The sequence below is a fragment of the Salvelinus namaycush genome, chromosome 24, assembly GCF_016432855.1.
Source record: "Salvelinus namaycush isolate Seneca chromosome 24, SaNama_1.0, whole genome shotgun sequence".
Lineage (NCBI taxonomy): Eukaryota > Metazoa > Chordata > Actinopteri > Salmoniformes > Salmonidae > Salvelinus > Salvelinus namaycush.
In genome coordinates, this window is record NC_052330.1 from 14,711,885 (window position 1) to 14,732,302 (window position 20,418).

The 20,418-nt window shown below is 42.7% G+C and overlaps 1 protein-coding gene across 3 annotated transcripts in view; it reads left to right on the forward strand.

Moving 5' to 3' along the window:
* LOC120019751 (atypical kinase COQ8A, mitochondrial-like) overlaps positions 1-20,418 on the forward strand; it is a 40,048-nt gene that overhangs the window by 2,647 nt on the left and 16,983 nt on the right. For all 3 annotated transcript variants that reach the window (XM_038963179.1, XM_038963180.1, XM_038963181.1), the window contains exons 2-4: positions 8,694-8,864; positions 9,537-9,935; positions 10,029-10,095. In XM_038963179.1, coding sequence (XP_038819107.1) covers positions 8,712-8,864; positions 9,537-9,935; positions 10,029-10,095 — 619 coding nt within the window. In that variant the 5' untranslated portion in view covers positions 8,694-8,711. The remainder of the gene's footprint in view (positions 1-8,693; positions 8,865-9,536; positions 9,936-10,028; positions 10,096-20,418) is intronic.

Below are 20,418 nucleotides of genomic sequence, written 5' to 3' on the forward strand. Positions count from 1 at the left end.
GTAAAGGGTCTGGATAGTTATGTAAATATGATTATTATTATTTTTAAATATTTTTAGCAGTTTTAGAATAAGGCTGTAACATATAAATTTGTGGAAAAAGTCAAAGGGTCTGAATAATTTCCAAATGCACTGTATTATTGGATATTAGTGCAGGTGAATTGTTCAGCAGGTGAATTGTTCAGCAGGTGAATGAACTGCACACATGGAGAATAAATATTTCTACTGCTAAAAAATATCTTCAGTTAGATTAGCTCTTCTATTTCATAATAAACCGTACCTTGGTAATATTCTGTTTTGCAAGAGATTGGAGCAATTACACACCAGCGTAGACTAAAACTACTTTTGGTATCCGGTTGTTCTGGCAATTCTCACATTGGAACTTCATTTGGTGGAAGGATGTTTGACATACATACTTTTTACATTTGTGTCACAAACAATTTGAGAAAATGATGATGGAAGTGGCCATTTTTAGACCTATAAGCCTTTTCATGCCTCCTGTAAAACCCTATGATCTGTACATGATACAGACAACATCTTGGTGTCATTATACTCCTTTTATAGTGTGCTCTCAAAAAATGTAGTATGTGAAGTTGTATTTCAGAATCTATTCACATTCATGTATTCAACATTAAATATTAATATCTCAAAAGTAACCTTTTTTGATTTGGCTTCTTTTTAGATGTTGTTTGGATATCTAAAAATAAATATGCCTTAACTCTCTCTAGTTTAGTTCCCTGTAATATGGATATCTTCCATACAGGATGTATAGCTATAACGGGGAGTTGAGCAAACTCAGCTGCCTTGAAACGTGACATAGCTAGATGACATTAGCTACATTTTATCAGAGTAGCTGGACAGCTTATCCAAATGTCAGTGAACACAACAGGTCTGAAAATATACTCTTCAAACTAGGACCCATTTTATACATATAAATTGACATTTATAGGTCATTAACCAATCACGGCCCTCCTTTCGGATTGTGCATTCTGCAAATCAGCAGAGGCAGTTTGCTTTGAATCCATTTTCCCATTCACTGTATTGTGGGTGCTCATAAAATGTATCAGAACTTCAGAAATAGCAGCAAGCCCACTGAAAATTGTAGGTACTTGTAGAGTATATTGTTACTAGGGATGCATGCATGATATATCGATGAACATATCGGAATCGGCCGATATTAGCTAAAAATGCCAACATCGGTATCGGCTGATGTCTAGTTTAACGCCGATGTGCAAAACCGATGTCAAAGCTGATGTGCATGCCTATATAACATACAACGTTTTGTTATACACTGTTTTTGAAAGAAAAGCACAAAAAAAGTCCATTAAAATAACATCAAATTGATCAGAAATACAGTGTAGACATTGTTAATGTTGTAAATGACTATTGTAGCTGGAAACGGCAGATTTTTAATGGAATATCTACATAGGCGTACAGAGGCCCATTATCAGCAACCATCACTCCTGTGTTCCAATGGCACGTTGTGTTAGCTAATCCAAGTGTATCATTTTAAAAGGCTAATTGATCATTAGAAAACCCTTTTGCAATTATGTTAGCACAGCTGAAAACTGTTCTGATTTAAAGAAGCAATGAAACTGGCCTTCAGACTAGATGAGTATCTGGACCATCAGCATTTGTGTGTTCGATTACAGGCTCAAAATGGCCAGAAACAAAGTACTTTCTTCTGAAACTCGTCAGTCTATTCTTGTTCTGAGAAAGGAAGGCTATTCCATGTGAGAAATTGCCAAGAAACTGAAGATCTCTTACAACGCTCTGTACTACTCCCTTCACAGAACAGTGAGAACTGGCTCTAACCAGAATAGAAAGAGTGGGAGGCCCCGGCGCACAACTGAGCAAGAGGACAAGTACATTAGAGTGTCTAGTTTGAGAAACAGACACCTCACAAGTCCTCAACTGGCAGCTTCATTAAATAGTACCCGCAAAACACCAGTCTCAACAGTGAAGAGGCGACTCCGGGATGCTGGCCTTCTAGTAGAGGTTGGTCGATTTAATTAGGGCCGATTTTCAAGTTTTCATAACAATAGGTAAGCGGTATTTTTGGACGCCGATTACATTGCACTTGATGAGGAGACTGCGTGGCAGGCTGACCACCTGTTACGCGAGTACAGCAAGGAGCCAAGGTAAGTTGCTAGCTAGCATTAAACTTATCTTTTAAAAAACAATCAATCTTAACATAATCACTAGTTAACTACACATGGTTGATGATATTACTAGTTTAACTAGCTTGTCCTGCATTGCAAATCAATGTGGTGCCTGTTAATTTGTCATTGAATCACAGCCTACTTCGCCAAACAGGTGATGATTTAACAAGCACATTCGCGAAAAAAAGCGCTGTCGTTGCACCAATGTACCTAACCATAAGGTAGCCAGAGGTAGCCTGACTGCCAGTAGGTACCGAGATGAGATCCTCAGACACTTTGTGAGACCATATGCTGACACATGCACATTTGTGGCCTGCTGGAGGTCATTTTGCAGGGCTCTGGCAGTGCTCCTCCTTGCACAAAGGCGGAGGTAGCGGTCCTGCTGCTGGGTTGTTGCCCTCTTACGGCCTCCTCCACGTCTCCTGATGTACTGGCCTGTCTCCTGGTAGCGCCTCCATGCTCTGGACACTACGCTGACAGACACAGCAAACCTTCTTGCCACAGCTCGCATTGATGTGCCATCCTGGATGAGCTGCACTACCTGAGCCACTTGTGTGGGTTGTAGACTCCGTCTCATGCTACCACTAGAGTGAAAGCACCGCCAGCATTCAAAAGTGACCAAAACATCAGCCAGGAAGCATAGGAACTGAGAAGTGGTCTGTGGTCACCACCTGCAGAATCACTCCTTTTTTGGGGGTGTCTTGCTAATTGCCTATAATTTCCACCTGTTGTCTATTCCATTTGCACAACAGCATGTGAAATTTATTGTCAATCAGTGTTGCTTCCTAAGTGGACAGTTTGATTTCACAGAAGTGTGATTGACTTGGAGTTACATTGTGTTGTTTAAGTGTTCCCTTTATTTTTTTGAGCAGTGTATATAAAAATCGTCCAATTAATCGGTATCGGCTTTTTTTGGTCCTCCAATAATCGGTATCGGCGCTGAAAAATCGTAATCGGTTGACCTCTACTCTGTACGCCTATGTAGCTATTTCATAAGAAATCTGCCCTTTCCAGCTACAATAATCATTTACAGCATTAACAATGTCTACACTGTATTTCTAATCAATTTGATGTTATTTTAATGGACAAAAAAATTGCTTTTCTTTCAAAAACAAGGACATTTCTAAGTGACCCCAAACTTTTGAACTGTAGTGTATGACATAATGATGCCATGTAAAATGTTGCGCTACACGTGTAACGCAGCATTCCTAACTCAGCCCACAATGCCTGCTGTGTGGATCGCGCAGTCATTTGAAAGAGTAAGAACATTTCAGCGAGACAACTCAAAGACGAAATCCATTAAAGCCAAGATAATGGAATACTTTGCCCATGACAATCAACTGTTCTCTGTCGTGGGTGATGTTGGCTTTCGCCGACTGGTCGAGCACCTGTACACACTACTAAGTGTGCTATTTTTCAGATGTTGCCCTACCGGAGTTACACAGTAATAGCGTCCCTGCTATTAGCTTCACGACATACATACTATGGAACGCCGTTTGGGTCTTTGCATGTCAAAAAAGATACAGTAGCACTGTCAAAGCTGTACAAAGAAGTCTGCCAACACAGGCCACGAACGATGGGTTTTCAATACCGCGTTGGTAATAAAGCATAATACAACCAGCCTGAAAACAATGACCAATAGAAAGTCATTTTCATTATTCTTAGCAGTGATTTAGGAATCCTTGTGAGTAAGTATTAGCTAGGTTGCCACTTGTTGTTCGCGTATTGAAACTTCAGTTCATGAAAATCAATAGCTAGCCAGCTACTTAACCCTGTTGGCCAAAGCTAATGTTATAAGCAGCCTGGCTAGAGAAGCTCGACCGGACTGAGTAATGTGTTGTGAAGCTAGCCACAATAAGGATTAGGCACAATGGTGGAATTTGCAGTTTGCCTTCAAAATAAAAGTATGCAGCCTCCCGGGTGGCGCAGTGGTCTAGAGCACTGCATCGCAGTGCTAACTGCGCCACCAGAGTCTCTGGGTTCGCGCCCAGGCTCTGTCGCAGCCGGCCGCGACCGGGAGGTCCGTGGGGCGACGCACAATTGGCATAGCGTCGTCCGGGTTAGGGAGGGTTTGGCCGGTAGAGATATCCTTGTCTCATCGCGCTCCAGCGACTCCTGTGGCGGGCCGGGCGCAGTGCGCGCTAACCAAGGGGGCCAGGTACACGGTGTTTCCTCCGACACATTGGTGCGGCTGGCTTCCGGGTTGGAAGCGCGCTGTGTTAAGAAGCAGTGTGGCTTGGTTGGGTTGTGCTTCGGAGGACGCATGGCTTTCGACCTTCGTCTCTCCCGAGCCCGTACGGGAGTTGTAGTGATGAGACAAGATAGTAATTACTAGCGATTGGATACCACGAAAATTGGGGAGAAAATGGGATAAAATTTAAAAAAAAAAAAAGTGATGCAAATTAATACAAATAATAGAATTATGCCATATTTTTATTTTGAAAGCTACCCGCAAAGTCCACTTATGTCTAATCCTTATTGTGGCTAGCTTTACATAGATGGGTCCGACCACCATTAATCAAATAAGAACTGTCTTATAAATTAGGGTTATTTTAGATGATGCTATATAGTTAGCTAGCTAACTGAAACAGATTGTCGTTTTGCTATGTTTTTGGGGAAGAACATTGTTAGCATCCATGAGCTAGCTAGCTTTTTTTAATGACCAGCACTGTAGGTGCACGAGACAACTTTACCAGCATCATAGCATACGTATTGACGAATCGTTGTGACATATGAAATACGAGTGATAGTGTAATCAATGTGTAATAACTACGTAAAAATTAATGAACGCGTTAAATTATGTGACTTGCAGTCATATTCAGGTCCTGATTGGTCAACAAGCTTAATTGACACGTCAAATAGTATATTTTTTAGACCCGTAAAGACCCAAATGGCATTCCATAGAAATCCTGGTTGAGAATGAAACGACTGAACAAATGAACAACAAAACAGCACAGCAAGTAAGTGAAAGAAATAGGTTTTGAATATGTTTTACTGGTAATGGGGGCATACGTAAATGCCAACAAAATAACTTTTTGGTGTGTGTGTACCCTTTATTTAACTAGGCTAGTCAGTTTAGAACAAATTCTTATTTACAAAGAAGGTCAAACCCGGGCTATGCTGGGCCAATTGTCCGCCGCCCTATGGGACTCCCAATCACGGACGGATGTGATACAGTCTGGATTCGAACCAGTATAATGACACCAAGATATTGTCTGTATCATTCACGGATCATAGGGATTTACAGGAGGCATGTATAGGTCTAAAAATGGCCACTTTCATTAAGATTTTTAAGAAAACTATTTGTGATACAAACTTAAAGCATTTCAAACATCCTTCCTCCCAATGAAGTTTCTGCGAGAATTACCATAACCAATCTGAGATCCGACACAAATTTTCCATCTACGCTGGCTTGGAATCTCCCATTGACACAAACAAATTCCTTCTCTGAATACCGAAGTGCATGTGGATCAGGCTCTGTCTGACCTACAGACTGCTTTCATCGTCTTACAAAGAACAGTAATTGACCTTAAATTAACATTGAATTGCTAAAGATTTAGGCATCTTTACCTTGGATAGTGCCCAAATTGTGTCCCTGCTTACAAATATCTGGGCATTTGGATAGACAATACATTTTCTATAAAAAAATGTAATTTAAAAAAAACACGAGTTTCTCGCTTAATAGAAAGCAGATTTACATTTTACATTTTAGTCATTTAGCAGACGCTCTTATCCAGAGCGACTTACAGTAGAGTGCATACATTTTATTACATTTTTACATACTGAGACAAGGATATCCCTACCGGCCAAACCCTCCCTAACCCGGACGACGCTATGCCAATTGTGCGTCGCCCCACGGACCTCCCGGTTGCGGCCAGCTGCGACAGAGCCTGGGCGCGAACCCAGCCCAGCCTGGGCGCGAACCCAGAGACTCTGGTGGCGCAGCTAGCACCGCGATGCAGTGCCCTAGACCACTGCGCCACCCGGGAGGTGGATCATCAGATCATTCAGTTGACGTTCCTACCGGTTGTAGACTATGGCAACATCATCTACACGAATGCAGCTGCCACTGCATTAAAGCTGCAGTTCACCACAGCGCACTTCGTTTTATTACGGGCAACAGGTTTTGCACTCTCCCTGAATTCTCTATCAGAAAGTAGTCAGGCCCTCTCTGATGTCACGTATGTCGAATCATTGCATTCTGTTGAGGCCTGTTTACAAAGCCCTTCTATAAAACCTTCTGCATTGTACTACTAAACATCGATACTAACCTATAGAAGTACGAGAGCCATCACTGTGACCGAGTATGGTAACTCTTGAAATTCCTTCAGTCATTACAGATTTCGGCAAAACAGCTTGTAGTTTCTTCTATGACTGACCCCAATTAGCCAACTGGTCGATTTTTTTGGTTGTTAGGCTGGTCGACCAAGATTGTTTTAGTCAAGCAGTAATTGATAGATATATTTGCGCCCATCTCAGTGAACTAATCCATTGCGGAGGCCTAGACTTAAAGCCAATTGATGCTTGATCCGAAAATGTGGTCCGAGGCTCCATATGGTGGGTGTGAAGCAATTGCGGGGCATGCAGAGGCCAAATCGAAGTTGGATTGACCATTGGCCCAGATGCACAATACGCTAATCTCTCCAGAATGGGCGTCCTCCTGCCAATTTGTGCACAGTCAGTGTTTCATAACTTCATTGTGTGAATTGTTTGTGTTTGATTGTTAGTGTATATTAATTCCCCATTACATATATCACTTGTAGTAGATTTACTGTTAATTCCTAATCTTTAATGTTTGTTACTTTGGTTACAGTAATTTCCTATGATCTCTTCACTATTATTCTACAATGTAGAAAATAGTAAAAATAAAGAAAAACCATGGAATGAGTAGGTGTGTCAACTTTTGAATGGTACTGTATGTAAATTAGATATTTCTGTATTTCAAAAATGTTTTCACTTTGTTATTATGGGCTATTGTGTGTAGATGGGTGGGGGGAAAATCTATTTAATCCATTTTGAATTCAGGCTGTAACACAACAATGTGGAATAAGTCGAGGGGTGTGAATGCAGGGGTAGTCTGGCTGGCTAGTATGCAGTTGTTACTCTGTTGCCAAATAAATGAGACGACGTTACGGTGACCTTGTTTCAAGCGAGGACGTCCTTGAAGTTAGTGTTTTCTCTAATATATGAAGAACCATTTGATCCATAGCTCTGTGACACAATTTACTGATTTCTATGCGCCCTGATTTGTAAAGAGAATATCAGACCCATAAATGGTGTCTGGGAAGAAGGCTATACGCAAGATATCATTGCTTGATGATTTGAATTCACCACCAGCTATGAATAACCATACAAGCCATTACTAACATTAAGTCATGCAATTTTTTTAAGGGGACCTTGGTGTTTCCTTCCAGTGAGTAAGCAGCCTGCTTGGTTCTACTTCAGAACACAGGCTAATTCTAAAGCCCCCTGAGTCCCAGGATGGCCAAGCAGTCACCAAGCACAAACAATCCTTCCTTTAGACTAGCTTAACTCCTCTGTTCATTTTAAATCCTATGTGGTTCTGCCCTCACTCAGCATCCACTGTCCCCTCATCACCAGCCAGGGAAAGTGAAGCACAGGACTGGACTGAGTGTCCCAGTTCAGCCTAGCATTTTAGACCCATGTCATTGATCAATATGACTGAAATCCTTGAATTGTGTCCTGGTATTACCTGGTAGAAGTATTTTGATTGGGTTTGGTTAAGGCCAGCCCAGTTATGTTATTTTAAAATGATGAGATTTGAAAAGGCCAGATAATCTAGTTGTAAAGCCACATTTCAGTGGCCTTTTTCTATCACTTACTGATGAAAGGAACTTGTGAGTATTGCACAGGATTATAGCAAAAAATAACTGACCAGCAGTGGATACTATCAAAGTCCTGCATTGAAAGCCAGGCAAGGATACGTTCCGTGCCAAGCCTTCCCATTTTCCTTCCAGAGAATGTTTAGTAGAGACTTGCTCATGTTTGTTGTAACGTAACACCTTTTGATTCCCGGTGTAGCCTGTGCGTTGGCGGCCGTTACTTAAAGGTTTGTCCCCATGTCTCAGATTGAAAACGTGTTTAACCTTTGCGAGCTTGTCATGGCCTCTGTGATCCTTGATAACAGCTGTGTTTTTCTGCGTGCCCGGCCAGGTACTCTAGTTGTTGACTGACTGCAGTGCTGAGTGGATAGCTGGCCATTAGCCTGCGAGACTTAAACCTCAGCCAATGGCCTATAGTGTTGTGACTTTCAAATTCTCCAATAGGCCATTGGTGACTGTAGACAATTCTTATTTCACCAGTATAATTCATGTCCTTTCCCTCAAACTTATGTTCACTATTGAAATTACATTCATTGTTTTGAAGGTTTCTTAGATTATACACAGTTACAGCACGACTAGGCCTACATTCACTACATCTAGCCTCAGGCTATGTTGTATGTACATACAGTCGACTTTGGTATGTAACTCCGAACCCTCAAAAAAATTATTTCTTTCCACATCTGTGTTCTAGGTGTGAGGGAGACCCACCATGGCCGGCGACATGATATTGGTGATGCGTGGCTTGGCCAAGCTGAGCCAGGCGGTAATAGACACTCAGGCCATTGGAGGAGCCCAGGCCATGGCCCAGAGCATGCAGATGACTGCAGAGCAGAGCCTGGGAGTAGCCATGCAGAAGATGCAGGTGGGTGAGAGATGAACGGGGCTCTTCTATGGGGGTAGTGGACAACCATGAGGATAGGCACTAGACATGGGTTACTATCTCAGAAGGGTCTCTTGTCACCCATTCTGATTGCTTCAGGCTTCTGTAGAACGTAGTAGTAGTACAAATGCATCTAGGGTTGTAAAACATGATCTCTCATGAGTCTCATATCATGTCTGCAAGGTATTGTTACAAAGATTGTATTTTTCATTGTCAGACAACACCACCACCAATGGCCAGATGTAAAATGGGTGACAGAGCTTCAGTGTCAAATAGCTTCCTAGCTTTTCTTTGTGCCTAATTTAATTTTGTGTGAGCTCAACAAAAGATTGATTCATAGAGCTTTGTGGTCTTATCATGGCTGAGTTACGGTCTGTACAGCTGGCTCCTATTTGTTTTCACAGCGTAGGAATAGTCCAATAGTAGAGAACAAAGCGGCCACTAAGAGTGGCCTGCTGTGGATGTAAATACAGTTTGACTTGAGGCGGATCAATAAGGTGGCCCTTAGTTAGGGCCAAGAGGTTTTTTTGGGTTTTTTTCTGATCGCATGACCTGACATGGAAAATATCTCGGGCCATGAGTTTTTCCTGGTTAGGACACTCCAGTGAAACCACAGCTCCTCATTGACCTTACACATCTGTATATCTGTTCCAGGAGTTTGGCGGGCAGCAGCAGCAAAGTGTGTCTGATGACTTTCCAGCAGACATAGACAGTAAGTATGACTTCTCCGGAGCAGAGGGGAGCAGCGTGGACAGTGGAGAACACGTAGAGTCAGGGTTCAGAGAAGAGGGACAAGGAGTTTCCTCAGAGGGGATGGGGACCACAGACGGCACGACCTGCGGGACATTCAACGGCCAGGCCTCACTCAAATCCAAGCTGTTTGAGGGCTACAAGGACCCCAGCAGCCAGTTCTCAGGACAGATCCGTTCCTACCTATCCTATAGCTCCTACCGCTCCTATCACCAGGACGGCTCGGGGGTTGGGGGCCTCACGGCCGAGGACATAGAGAAGGCCAGAGAAGCCAAGAGGAATGAGAAACCACACAAACAAATGGTACGTCTACACTTCTCTCACTGTTACCTGTGACTCAGAGATGTGCTGTGTGTGTGTATCTTGTCTACCATCATGCTGTTCTCTCTGTTGTAGCTCAGTGAAAGGGCACGAGAGAGAAAGGTACCAGTGACACGGTTAGGGAGACTGGCTAATTTTGGAGGTAAGGCTGTACATTATTTTGGTTTCTAATATGTTGTTTTATTATTGCTCTGTCTACGACGTTGAAGTGCACAAAAGGCTACCATTACAAATGTATTATATTGTTATGTTAGTGTCGGGAAAGTACTGAAAATGTGATTGGATCAGTAAGATATCCCTCCTTTATTACATTGCTATAAGTATTAAGAACTTGATCCTTTTTAACTTGGGAATATTGATGTGGTGTCCTCAACATCAAGCTCTGACACAGCGCTCTATTCTACTTTTTCTGGCTTGAGCTCACCTTTTTGATCCCCCATTTCATCCACATTACATTAAAGGGGAAGTCTTATGCCACCGATCCACATGAGGCAAACCTACTCTTCTGCCAAAAACTTTCAGCGACAACTATTGCTGTAACCAGTGTCAATATCTAGAAATAGAGCCTTTGTTTCGGCCTGTATTTTTTTATTTATTACCCTATTATGTTACATTATGTCCTCTTCTCAAGCCACCCGTGTACCAAAGTGTCCCACCCACATGCCCCCATGTTCCCTGTCAGTGTCTGCCTAACACAACCCTAGTGTCTGTTTATCCTCAACTTGATATATCTACTGCCTGTAAACTGCAGGCCAGTGGGTGAAAGGTGGCCCGTGTGTCTTCATCCCGTGAGTGAGATCTCCTCTGAGACATCTCCTCTCCCCTTGACGGCCACATGGTCAGATTGAGGCCTGGAGGTTAATCTGCACTTTGACCAGTAGTAGGCCTGCAGAGCAGACTACAGATTAGCTACGTTGGAGTTCTTAACTAGTAAAGCCGCCTCAGAGAAACACAGGCTGAGTTTACGGAGGCAGCTTCTTGGTAAAAGAGACAATCTGATATCTGGGCCTGGGTCCTGCTGTTCTCTGGGACCTGGACTGAGTGATGGCCCGGCCCTGCCCCGGCATGGGCCACCTGTCTCTGTCAACATGCTGCATATTTTGTCACTGTTTGAGAGGTTATCAGATCCGGGGCAGCGAGCCGATACACAAGTGAGAGCAAAGCCACTAAGGAGAACCTGTTTACCTTGGGTTTATACATGTCCCTGACACCATCTGTATACATTACAGGGCCAGCTCCGGCATGCTCTCTCTTTCATGGGAGGTTTGGGGTGGGGTCAGTATTGACTGGTCAATACCGTCCTTCAGCTGGAAGTTAGGATTGCCAGGTTTGGTGGCATTTGAGTAATGTGAGTCTCGACAGACACCTGCCAGTACAGCACTCTGAGACCCTATTGGTTTGCTCTCCCTCCCCAACATGACTACATGGTTCAGGGGGGTACCTAGTAGCCCCCCCCCACAGGGCCCTCTCCTACAGAGGAAAAGTGATGTGCTGTCCCCTGAGGATTGAACATAAATTGGTCTCACGTTGAGATAGAGTTGCTGACAGGCTATCCAGTTCCTGATGTCGGTGTACCGATGCGAGGGAATGCCTAGCCATGTATGTTTCCTGTTCTGTTCTCTCCTGGTTGTTATTCTGGGTTGGATCATGGATACATAAGTTAACACCATGCTCTCTGGGTTTCAGTTCCCTTTGACGGGTACACATGCTTCCATGTAGTTTGTTATTGTAGTCTTACCACTGAAGTTAGCATACCATGAAGTTCAAAATGTGTCTAACCAGTTGTCTTTTATGAAAACCCCTGGTATTATTGTCATCTCCAAAACAATCCATCTATTTTTTTCCCCCTTCATAAACACAATTCCCTATTTCTGTAAGTTGATATCCAGGTGAGCCAGCAGCTTGCTGGTATGGTGTGTCTCGCTGCTTTGTCCTAACCTAACTTGGGGGTGTGAAGCAGTGAGTGCTGTGTGTGACAGTGTCCGGAGATGACAGAGGTGTAACCTCTGTGCCTTCACTGAGACTTGGCTGGCAGAAAGACTTAGTCAGCTACTGCTCATGAAGTGTAGAAATCATTGATTGGATGCTGTTTAACCAGGAAGGCTTAATACTGAGGGGTTCAAATGGGTGTAAAAAAAAAAAAAGATATCCACATATCATGGTGAAGCTTTCTGAATGTGTTTTTGCTTTGGCTTGAATTTATTTAGAGGGCAATGTAAAGTTAGTGAAGAAATCAAGTACTAAACCTTTTTCAGAGTGAGAAATGATCTAAAACCAGATTCGGTTTATTTAGTACTTAGTGTCTATACGTTGTGTGACATCGGCTGATGTAAAAAGTTATTTATAAATACATTTAATTGATATGCACCCTGCTAACTGTGTCCTGTGAACAACCCTTAGGGATCTCACTAGTGATGGTGGGGGAAAATCGATCATTTTAATATTAAATTGATATTTGACTAGCTGTTTGTAAACAACACAAGAAAGTGGTATGTGTGTACTAGAGGTCGACCGATTATGATTTTTCGATACCGATTTATTGGAGGACAAAAATGTATTACAATTTATTTAATACATTTATTTAAAAAAAAAAAAAAAAAAAAAAAAAAAAAAATGTATATATATCATACACACACACACACATTTTTGTAATAATGACAATTGCAACAATACTGAATGAACAATGAACACTTATTTTAACTTAATATAATACATAAATACACACACACAGCTCTGAAGTGACAATGATACTGAAGAGTCTGCTTAGGAGACAAATACTCTCAACTGTTTGAATAAAAATAGAGTTTAAGTTACCTGTGATGAATGTTGAAAACAAAAACTTTAATTTCTATATGCAGGAAATCCTATTTTAATAATGGGCATGGTAAGAATTGACGACCAAAGTGCGAGTCATAATTCCCATGACACCTTCTAGCAAAATCTGAAAAGCGGTTCCTTCATTTATTCCATAGGATATTTTTAGATTCACTTAAAATAAGGTCTGTGTTTCGTGTAGGCTTACACCACCGTGCCAATTTTATAACTGTGTAGATATCCATAGGACAAGGTAACTCTGATCAATATTGGCTAAATATAAGCGAAGATAAAACAAATTGTAGAGTGGATTTATGAAAATATGTTGACAAACGTTACCTTATCCTAGTGAGATTTACACGGGTATCAAAACGTCGAAGCGGTTTAAGCCTGCACAAAACACAGACCTTATTTGAAGTAGATCAAGACATTCTCTATGGAAGACATGAACGGTAAAATATGAAGGAACCCCTTTCAAGTTCAGCCGCAAGTTATTACAGGAATTATAACGCGTCGACTATTTCTCTCTAAACCATATACCTTTGACTAATCCGGAAACTATCACCTCGAAAACAAAACGTTTATTCCGTTCCGTATTTTATCTAACGGGTGGCATCCATGAGTCTAAATATTCCTGTTACATTGCACAACCTTCAATGTTATGTCATAATTACGTAAAATTCTGGCAAATTAGTTCAGAGACAGGCGGCCCAAACTGTTGCATATACCCTGACTCTGCGTGCAATGAACGCAAGAGAAATGACACAATTTCACCTGGTTAATATTGCCTGCTAACCTGGATTTCTCTTAGCTAAGTATGCAGGTTTAAAAATATATACTTGTGTATTGATTTTAAGAAAGGCATTGATGTTTATGGTTAAGTACACATTGGAGCAATGACAGTCATTGATTGTTTTTTATAAGATAAGTTTAATGCTAGCTAGCAACTTACCTTAGTTTACTGCATTCGCTAACAGGCAGGCTCCTCGTGGAGTGCAATGTAATCAGGTGTTAGAGCATTGGACTAGTTAACTGTAAGGTTGCAAGATTGGATCCCCCGAGCTGACAAGGTTAAAAATCTGTCGAGGCAGAACGTTCCTAGGCAGTCATTGAAAATAAGAATGTGTTCTTAACTGACTTGCCTAGTTAAATAAATATTAAATAAAGGTGTAAAAAAAAAAAATCGGCAAATCGGCTCCCAAAAATAAAGATTTTCCGATTGTTATGAAAACTTGAAATCGGCCCCGATTTAATCGGTCGACCTCTAGTGTGCACATATACTACTGTTCAAAAGTTTGGGGTCACTTAGAAATGTCCTTGTTTTTTAAAGAAAAGCACATGTTTTGTCCATTAAAATAACTTCAAATTGATCAGAAATACGTTGCAGAGATTAATGTTCTAAATGACTATTGCAGCTGGAAACGGCTGTTCTTTAATGGATTATCCGTAATCAGCAGCCATCACTCCTGTGTTCCAATGGCACGTTGTTAGCTAATCCAAGTTTATCATTTTAAAAGGCTAATTGATCATTAGAAAACCCTTTTGCAATTATGTTAGCACAGCTGAAAACTTTTGTGCTGATTTTAAAGAAGCAATAAAACTGGCCTTCAGACTAGATGAGTATCTGGAGCATCAGCATTTGTGCGTTCGATTACAGGCTCAAAATGGCCAGAAACAAAGAACTTTCATCTGAAACTCGTCAGTCTATTCTTGTTCTGAGAAATGAAGGCTATTCCATGCGAGAAATTGCCAAGAAACTGAATATCTCATACAACGCTGTGTACTACTCCCTTCACAGAACAGAGCAAACTGTCTCTAACCAGAAAAAAAAGAGCGGGAGGCCCCGGCACACAACTGAGCAGGAGGACCAGAACATTAGTGTCTAGTTTGAGAAACAGACGCCTCACAAGTCCTCGAATGGCAGCTTCATTAAATAGTACCCGCAAAACACCAGTCTCAGAGTTGCAAAGAAAAAGCCATATCTCATACTGTCCAATTTAAAAAAAAATATATATAATAATAATAATTAAGATGGGCAAAAGAACCCAGACATTGGACAGAGGAAGATTGGAAAAAAGTGTTATGGACAGACTAATCTAAGTTTGAGGTGTTCAGATCACAAAGAAGAACATTTGTGAGATGCAGAACAGATGCTGGAGGAGTGCTTGATGCCATCTGTCAAGCATGGTGGAGGCAATGTGATGGTCTGGGGGTTCTTTGGTGGTGGTAAAGTGGGAGATTTGTACAGGGTAAAAGGGATCTTGAAGAAGGAAGGCTATCACTCCATATTGCAACGCCATGCCATACCCTGTGGACGGCGCTTAGTTGGAGCCAATTTCCTCCTACAACAGGACAATATCCCAAAGCACAGCTCCAAACATTTCAACAACTATTTAGGGAAGAAGCAGTCAGCTGGTATTCTGTCTATAATGGAGAGGCCAGCACAGTCACCGGCTCGCAACCCTATTGAGCTGTTGGAGCCGCTTGAGCGTATTATACGTAAGAAGTGCCCATTAAGCCAATCCAACTTGTGGGAGGTGCTTCGGGAAGCATGGGGGGGAAACCTCTTCAGATGCCTCAACAAATTGACATCTAGAATAGCAAAGGTCTGCAAGGCTGTAATTGCTGCAAATGGAGGATTCTTTGACGAAAGCAAAGTTTGAAGGACACAATTATGTCAATTAAGAATCATTATTTATAACCTTGTCAATGTCTTGACTACATTTCCTATTCATTTTGCAACTAATTTCATGTATGTTTTCATGGAAAGCAAGGACATTTCTAAGTGACCCCAATCTGTGTGTGTACCACCTCAGTCATCGGCTTCATCAATAAGTGCATCGACGACGTCCCCCCCCCACAGTGACCGTACGTACATATCCCAACCAGAATCCATGGATTACAGGCAACATCCGCATTAAGCTAAAGGCTATAGCTGCCGCTTTCAAGGAGTGAGCCACTAATCCGGACGCTTATAAGAAATCAGACGAACCATCAAACAGGATTAGTCAATACAGGATTAAGTTAGAATCCTACTACACTGGCTCTGACACTAGTCAGATGTGGCAGGGCTTAAACTATTACGGGCTGCAAAAGGATACCCAGCCGCGAGCTGCCCAGTGACGCGAGCCTACCAGATGAGCTAAATGCCGTTTATGCTCGCTTCGAGGCAAGCAAAACTGAAGCATGCAGAGGTTCCGGACGACTATGTGATAAAACTCTCGGTAGCAAGACCTTTAAACAGGTCAACATTCACAAAGCTGCGGGTCCAGACGGATTACCAGGACGTGTACTCAAAGCATGCGCGCACCAACTAGCATTTTCAACCTCTCCCTGACCGAGTCTGTAATACCTACATGTTTCAAGCAGACCACCATAGTCCCTGTGGCCAAGGAAGTGATGATTACCACCCCGTAGCACTCACGTCAAGTGCTTTGAAAGGCTGGTCGTGGCTCACATCAACAGCATCATCCCGGATACCCTAGATCCACTCCAATTCACATACTGCCCCAACAGATCCACAGATGACACAATCGCACTCCACACTGCCCTTTACCACCTGGACAAAGGGAACACCAATGTTAGAATGCTGTTCATTGACTACAGCTCAGCGTTCAACACCATAGTGCCCGCAAAACTCATCACTAAGCTAAGGACCCTGGGACTAAACAACTCCCTCAGCAACTGGATGCTGGACTTCCTGACGGGCCACCCCCAGGTGGTAATGGTAGGCAACAACACGTCTGCCACGCTGATCCTCAACACTGGGGCCCCTCAGGGGTGCATGCTTAGTCCCCTCCTGTACTCCCTGTTCACCCACGACCCATGACTGTGTGGCCAAACATGACTCCGACACCATTATGAAGAGGGAACGACAACACCTTTTCCCCCTCAGACTGAAAATATTTTGCATGGGTCCCCAGATCCTCAAAAAGTTGTTCAGCTGCACCATCTAGAGCATCCTGACCGCATGCATCACCGCCTGATATGGCAACTGCTCGCCATCTGACCATAAGGCGCTACAGAGGGTAGTGCGTATGGCCCAGTACGTCACTGGGGCCAAGCTTCCTGCCATCCAGGACCTCTATACTAGGCGTTGTCAGAGGAAGGCCCAAAAAATTGTCAGACTCCAGTCACCCAAGTCATAGACTGTTCTCTCTGCTACCGCACGGCAAGCGATACCGGAGTGCCAAGTCTAGGACCAAAAGGCTCCTTAACAGCTTCTACCCCCAAGCCATAAGACTACTGAACAATTAATCAACTGGCCACCCAGACTATTTGCACTACCCCCCCCCCCCCCCCCCCCACATAGTTTCCACACTGTTGCTACTCACTTTTTATTATCTGTGAATAGTCACTTTACCCCTACCTACATGTACAAATTACCTCGACTAATCTGTACCCCCGCACATTGACTCGGTACCCCCTGTATATAGCCTCGTTATTATTTTTTTGTTACTTTTTTGAATTTTTTACTTTAGTTTATTTGGTCAAATATTTTTTGACTTTCTGGAACTGCATTGTTGGTTTGTTAAGGGCTTGTTAGTAAGCATTTCACTGTAAGGTCTACACCTGTTGTATTTGGCGCATGTAACAGTTTTATTTGATAATCTTTGCACACTCTTGGCATTCTCTCAACCAGCTTCATGAGGTAGTCAACTGGAATGCTTTTCAATTAACAGGTGTGCCTTGTTAATTTGTGGAATTTCTTTCCTCAGTGTGTTTGAACCAATTAGTTGTGTTGTGACAAGCTAGGGGTGGTATAAAGAAGATAGCCCTATTTGGTAAAAGACCAAGTCCATATTATGGCAAGAACAGCTCAAATAAGCAAAGAGAAACAGCAGTCCATCATTACTATAAGGTCAGTAATTCCGGAAAATGTCAAAAACTTTGACCATTTCTTCAAGTGCAGTCGCAAAAACCATCCAGCGCTATGATGGAACTGTGTCTCATGAGGACCGCCACAGGAAAGGAAGACCCAGAGTTACCTCTGCTGCAGAGTATACGTTTGAGTTACCAGCCTCAGAAATAAATGCTTCAGAGTTCAAGTGACACATCTCAACATCAACTGTTCAGATGAGACTGCGTGAATCAGGCCTTCATGGTCAAATTGCTGCAAAGAAACCACTACTAAAGGACACCAATAATAATAAGAAGAGACTTGCTTGGGCCATGAAACACCATCAATGGACATTAGACTGGTGGAAATCTGTCCTTTGGTCTGATGAGTCCAAATTTGAGAGTTTTGGTTCCAACCGCCGTGTCTTTGTGGCGCAGAGTAGGTGAACGGATGATCTCTGCATGTGTGGTTCCTACCGTGAAGCATGGAGGAGGAGGTGTGGGGTTGCTTTGCTGGTGACACGGTCTGTGATTTATTTTGAAATCAGGTCACACTTAACCAGCATGGCTACCACAGCATTCTGCAGCGATACGCTGTCCTATCTGGTTTGTGCTTAGTCCCACTATCATTTGTTTTTCAACATGGTAATGACCCAAAACACACCTCCAGGCTGTGTAAGGTCTATTTGACAAAGAAGGAGAGTGATGGTGTGCTACATCAGATTACATGGCCTCCATAATCACCCTACCTCAACCGAATTGAGATGGTTTGGGATTAGTTGGACCGCAGAGTGAAGGAAAAGCATCCATCAAGTACTCAGCATATGTGGGAACTCCTTCAATACTGTTGGAAAAGCATTCCTCATTAAGCTGGTTGCGAGAATACCAAATAAGTGCAACGCTGTCATCGAGGAAATTGTGACAACTTTTAAGAATCTATTTCATAGTGTTGTTTTCACTATTTCTTCACTGTAGAAAATAGTAAAAATAAAAACCTGTGTGTGTTTGTCTCATATACCAAACATTAGGAACACCTTCCTAATATTCAGTTGCATCACCCCGTCCCCGTCCCATTTGTCCTCAGAACAGCCTCAATTCATCGGGAGGCATGGACTCTACAAGGTGTCGAAAGCGTTCCACAGGGATACTGGCCCATGTTGACTCCAATGCTTCCCACAGTTGTCAAGTTGGCTGAATATGTTTTGGGTGGTGGACCATTATTGATACACACAGGAAACTGTTGAGCGTGAAAAACCAACCAGCGTTGCGGTTTTTGACACACATCGGTGCTCCTGGCAAGGGTTGTGGCTGTCATGACTTTTTGTCTGCCTGTAATTGTCATGCTTTTGTAACAAAACATGTAGGGGATATCTAATCAATGGAAGACTGAATTAAAATGACTGAATTTAAAAGTGAAATGCGAAAGAAAGGCTACAATGACCAAAAGCCAACAGGTAGGCTGCTATTTTACGCTATATTCTGGATTGAGTTTCAAGTTAATGTCACATGCACAAGTACAGTGAAATGTCTTTCTTGCAAACTCTAAACCCAACAATGCAATAGTAAATAACAATGTATTACAAAAAAACCCACAAGAAATAAGAATAGGAAATATGAAAGACACAAAGGAAGTAAATAAGCATACTATATACAGGAAATATTTAAATCTGATCCAATACCAGATTTGCATAGGTGTACGGGAACTAGGCAACAGGATATAAGATAAACCGAGTAGCAGCAGCTTGCATGTGAGTGGGTATGCGAGTGTGTCGAGTCAGTGTAAATGTATGTGCATCTTATGTGTGCGTGAGTAAATGACAGAGTGTGTGTGTGTGTTGGAGTGACAGTGTGTAGGGCCCAGTGAGTGTGCAAATATTTAAATAAAAGTTCAATAAAGATACAAGGTGAACTCAGGCCGTGTAGCTATTTATCAGTTGTATTTCTTGGGGATAGAAGCTGTGGAAGAGTCTGTTGGTGTCAGACTTTATGCATCGGTACCTCTTGCCGTGCTGCAGCAGAGAAAATAGTAAATGGCTTGGGTGGTTGGGGTCTGGCAGGGAGCTCAGCCCCAGTGAACTTTTTCGACCTCCTGAGGGGGAAGAGGCACTGTCGCACCTTCTTCACGTGTGTGTGTGTTGGGTTGGACCATTTTAAGTCATTAGTGAGTTGGACACCGAGGAACTTGAAGCTGTCTACCTGCTCCACTGTCGCCCCGTCCATGTTGTTGGAGTCGGCATTCGGGTCGGCATTCAACCATTAGGTATTCCAAGACTGGTGAACAGTGGGTTGCACTTCCACCGTGCTGGAATTAGCACACCATTTGGAGTTGATGAGGAGACAAACCCCTCACCCCATCGGTTTTCCCCGACTCCACTGTCCTGTCCGTCCGGTGAATGGACAAGCCATCCAGTTGGACAAGATACTCCCCACGACTATCCAAGGGGCATGTCTCTGAAAAGCAAAGAATATTGCAGTTCCGAGAGCCCCGTTGTTAAAAAAATCTGCGATCGGAGGTCCATCTTATTATCAAGTGACTGAACATTAGCCAGTTGAATGGAGCGAAGAGGTGGCCCTTTTTCCCATTGCCTTACTCACCAGGATCCCCCCTTTTGCCTCTGTAATGCTGGCATTTCCTCTTGGATAGCGCGAGAATTGGGTTGAAATTATAGAGAGCCCAGGGCAGATGAGTCCAAGTAGAAGCCGGAATTGGAGTAAGGAACATCAGATCGGCAGTTAGAGTTCTTCATTTTTTAAAGTAGTGAGCCAACATGTTTTCAAAACTTTTTTTTATTTCCCTTCTCGTGCTCTCTCG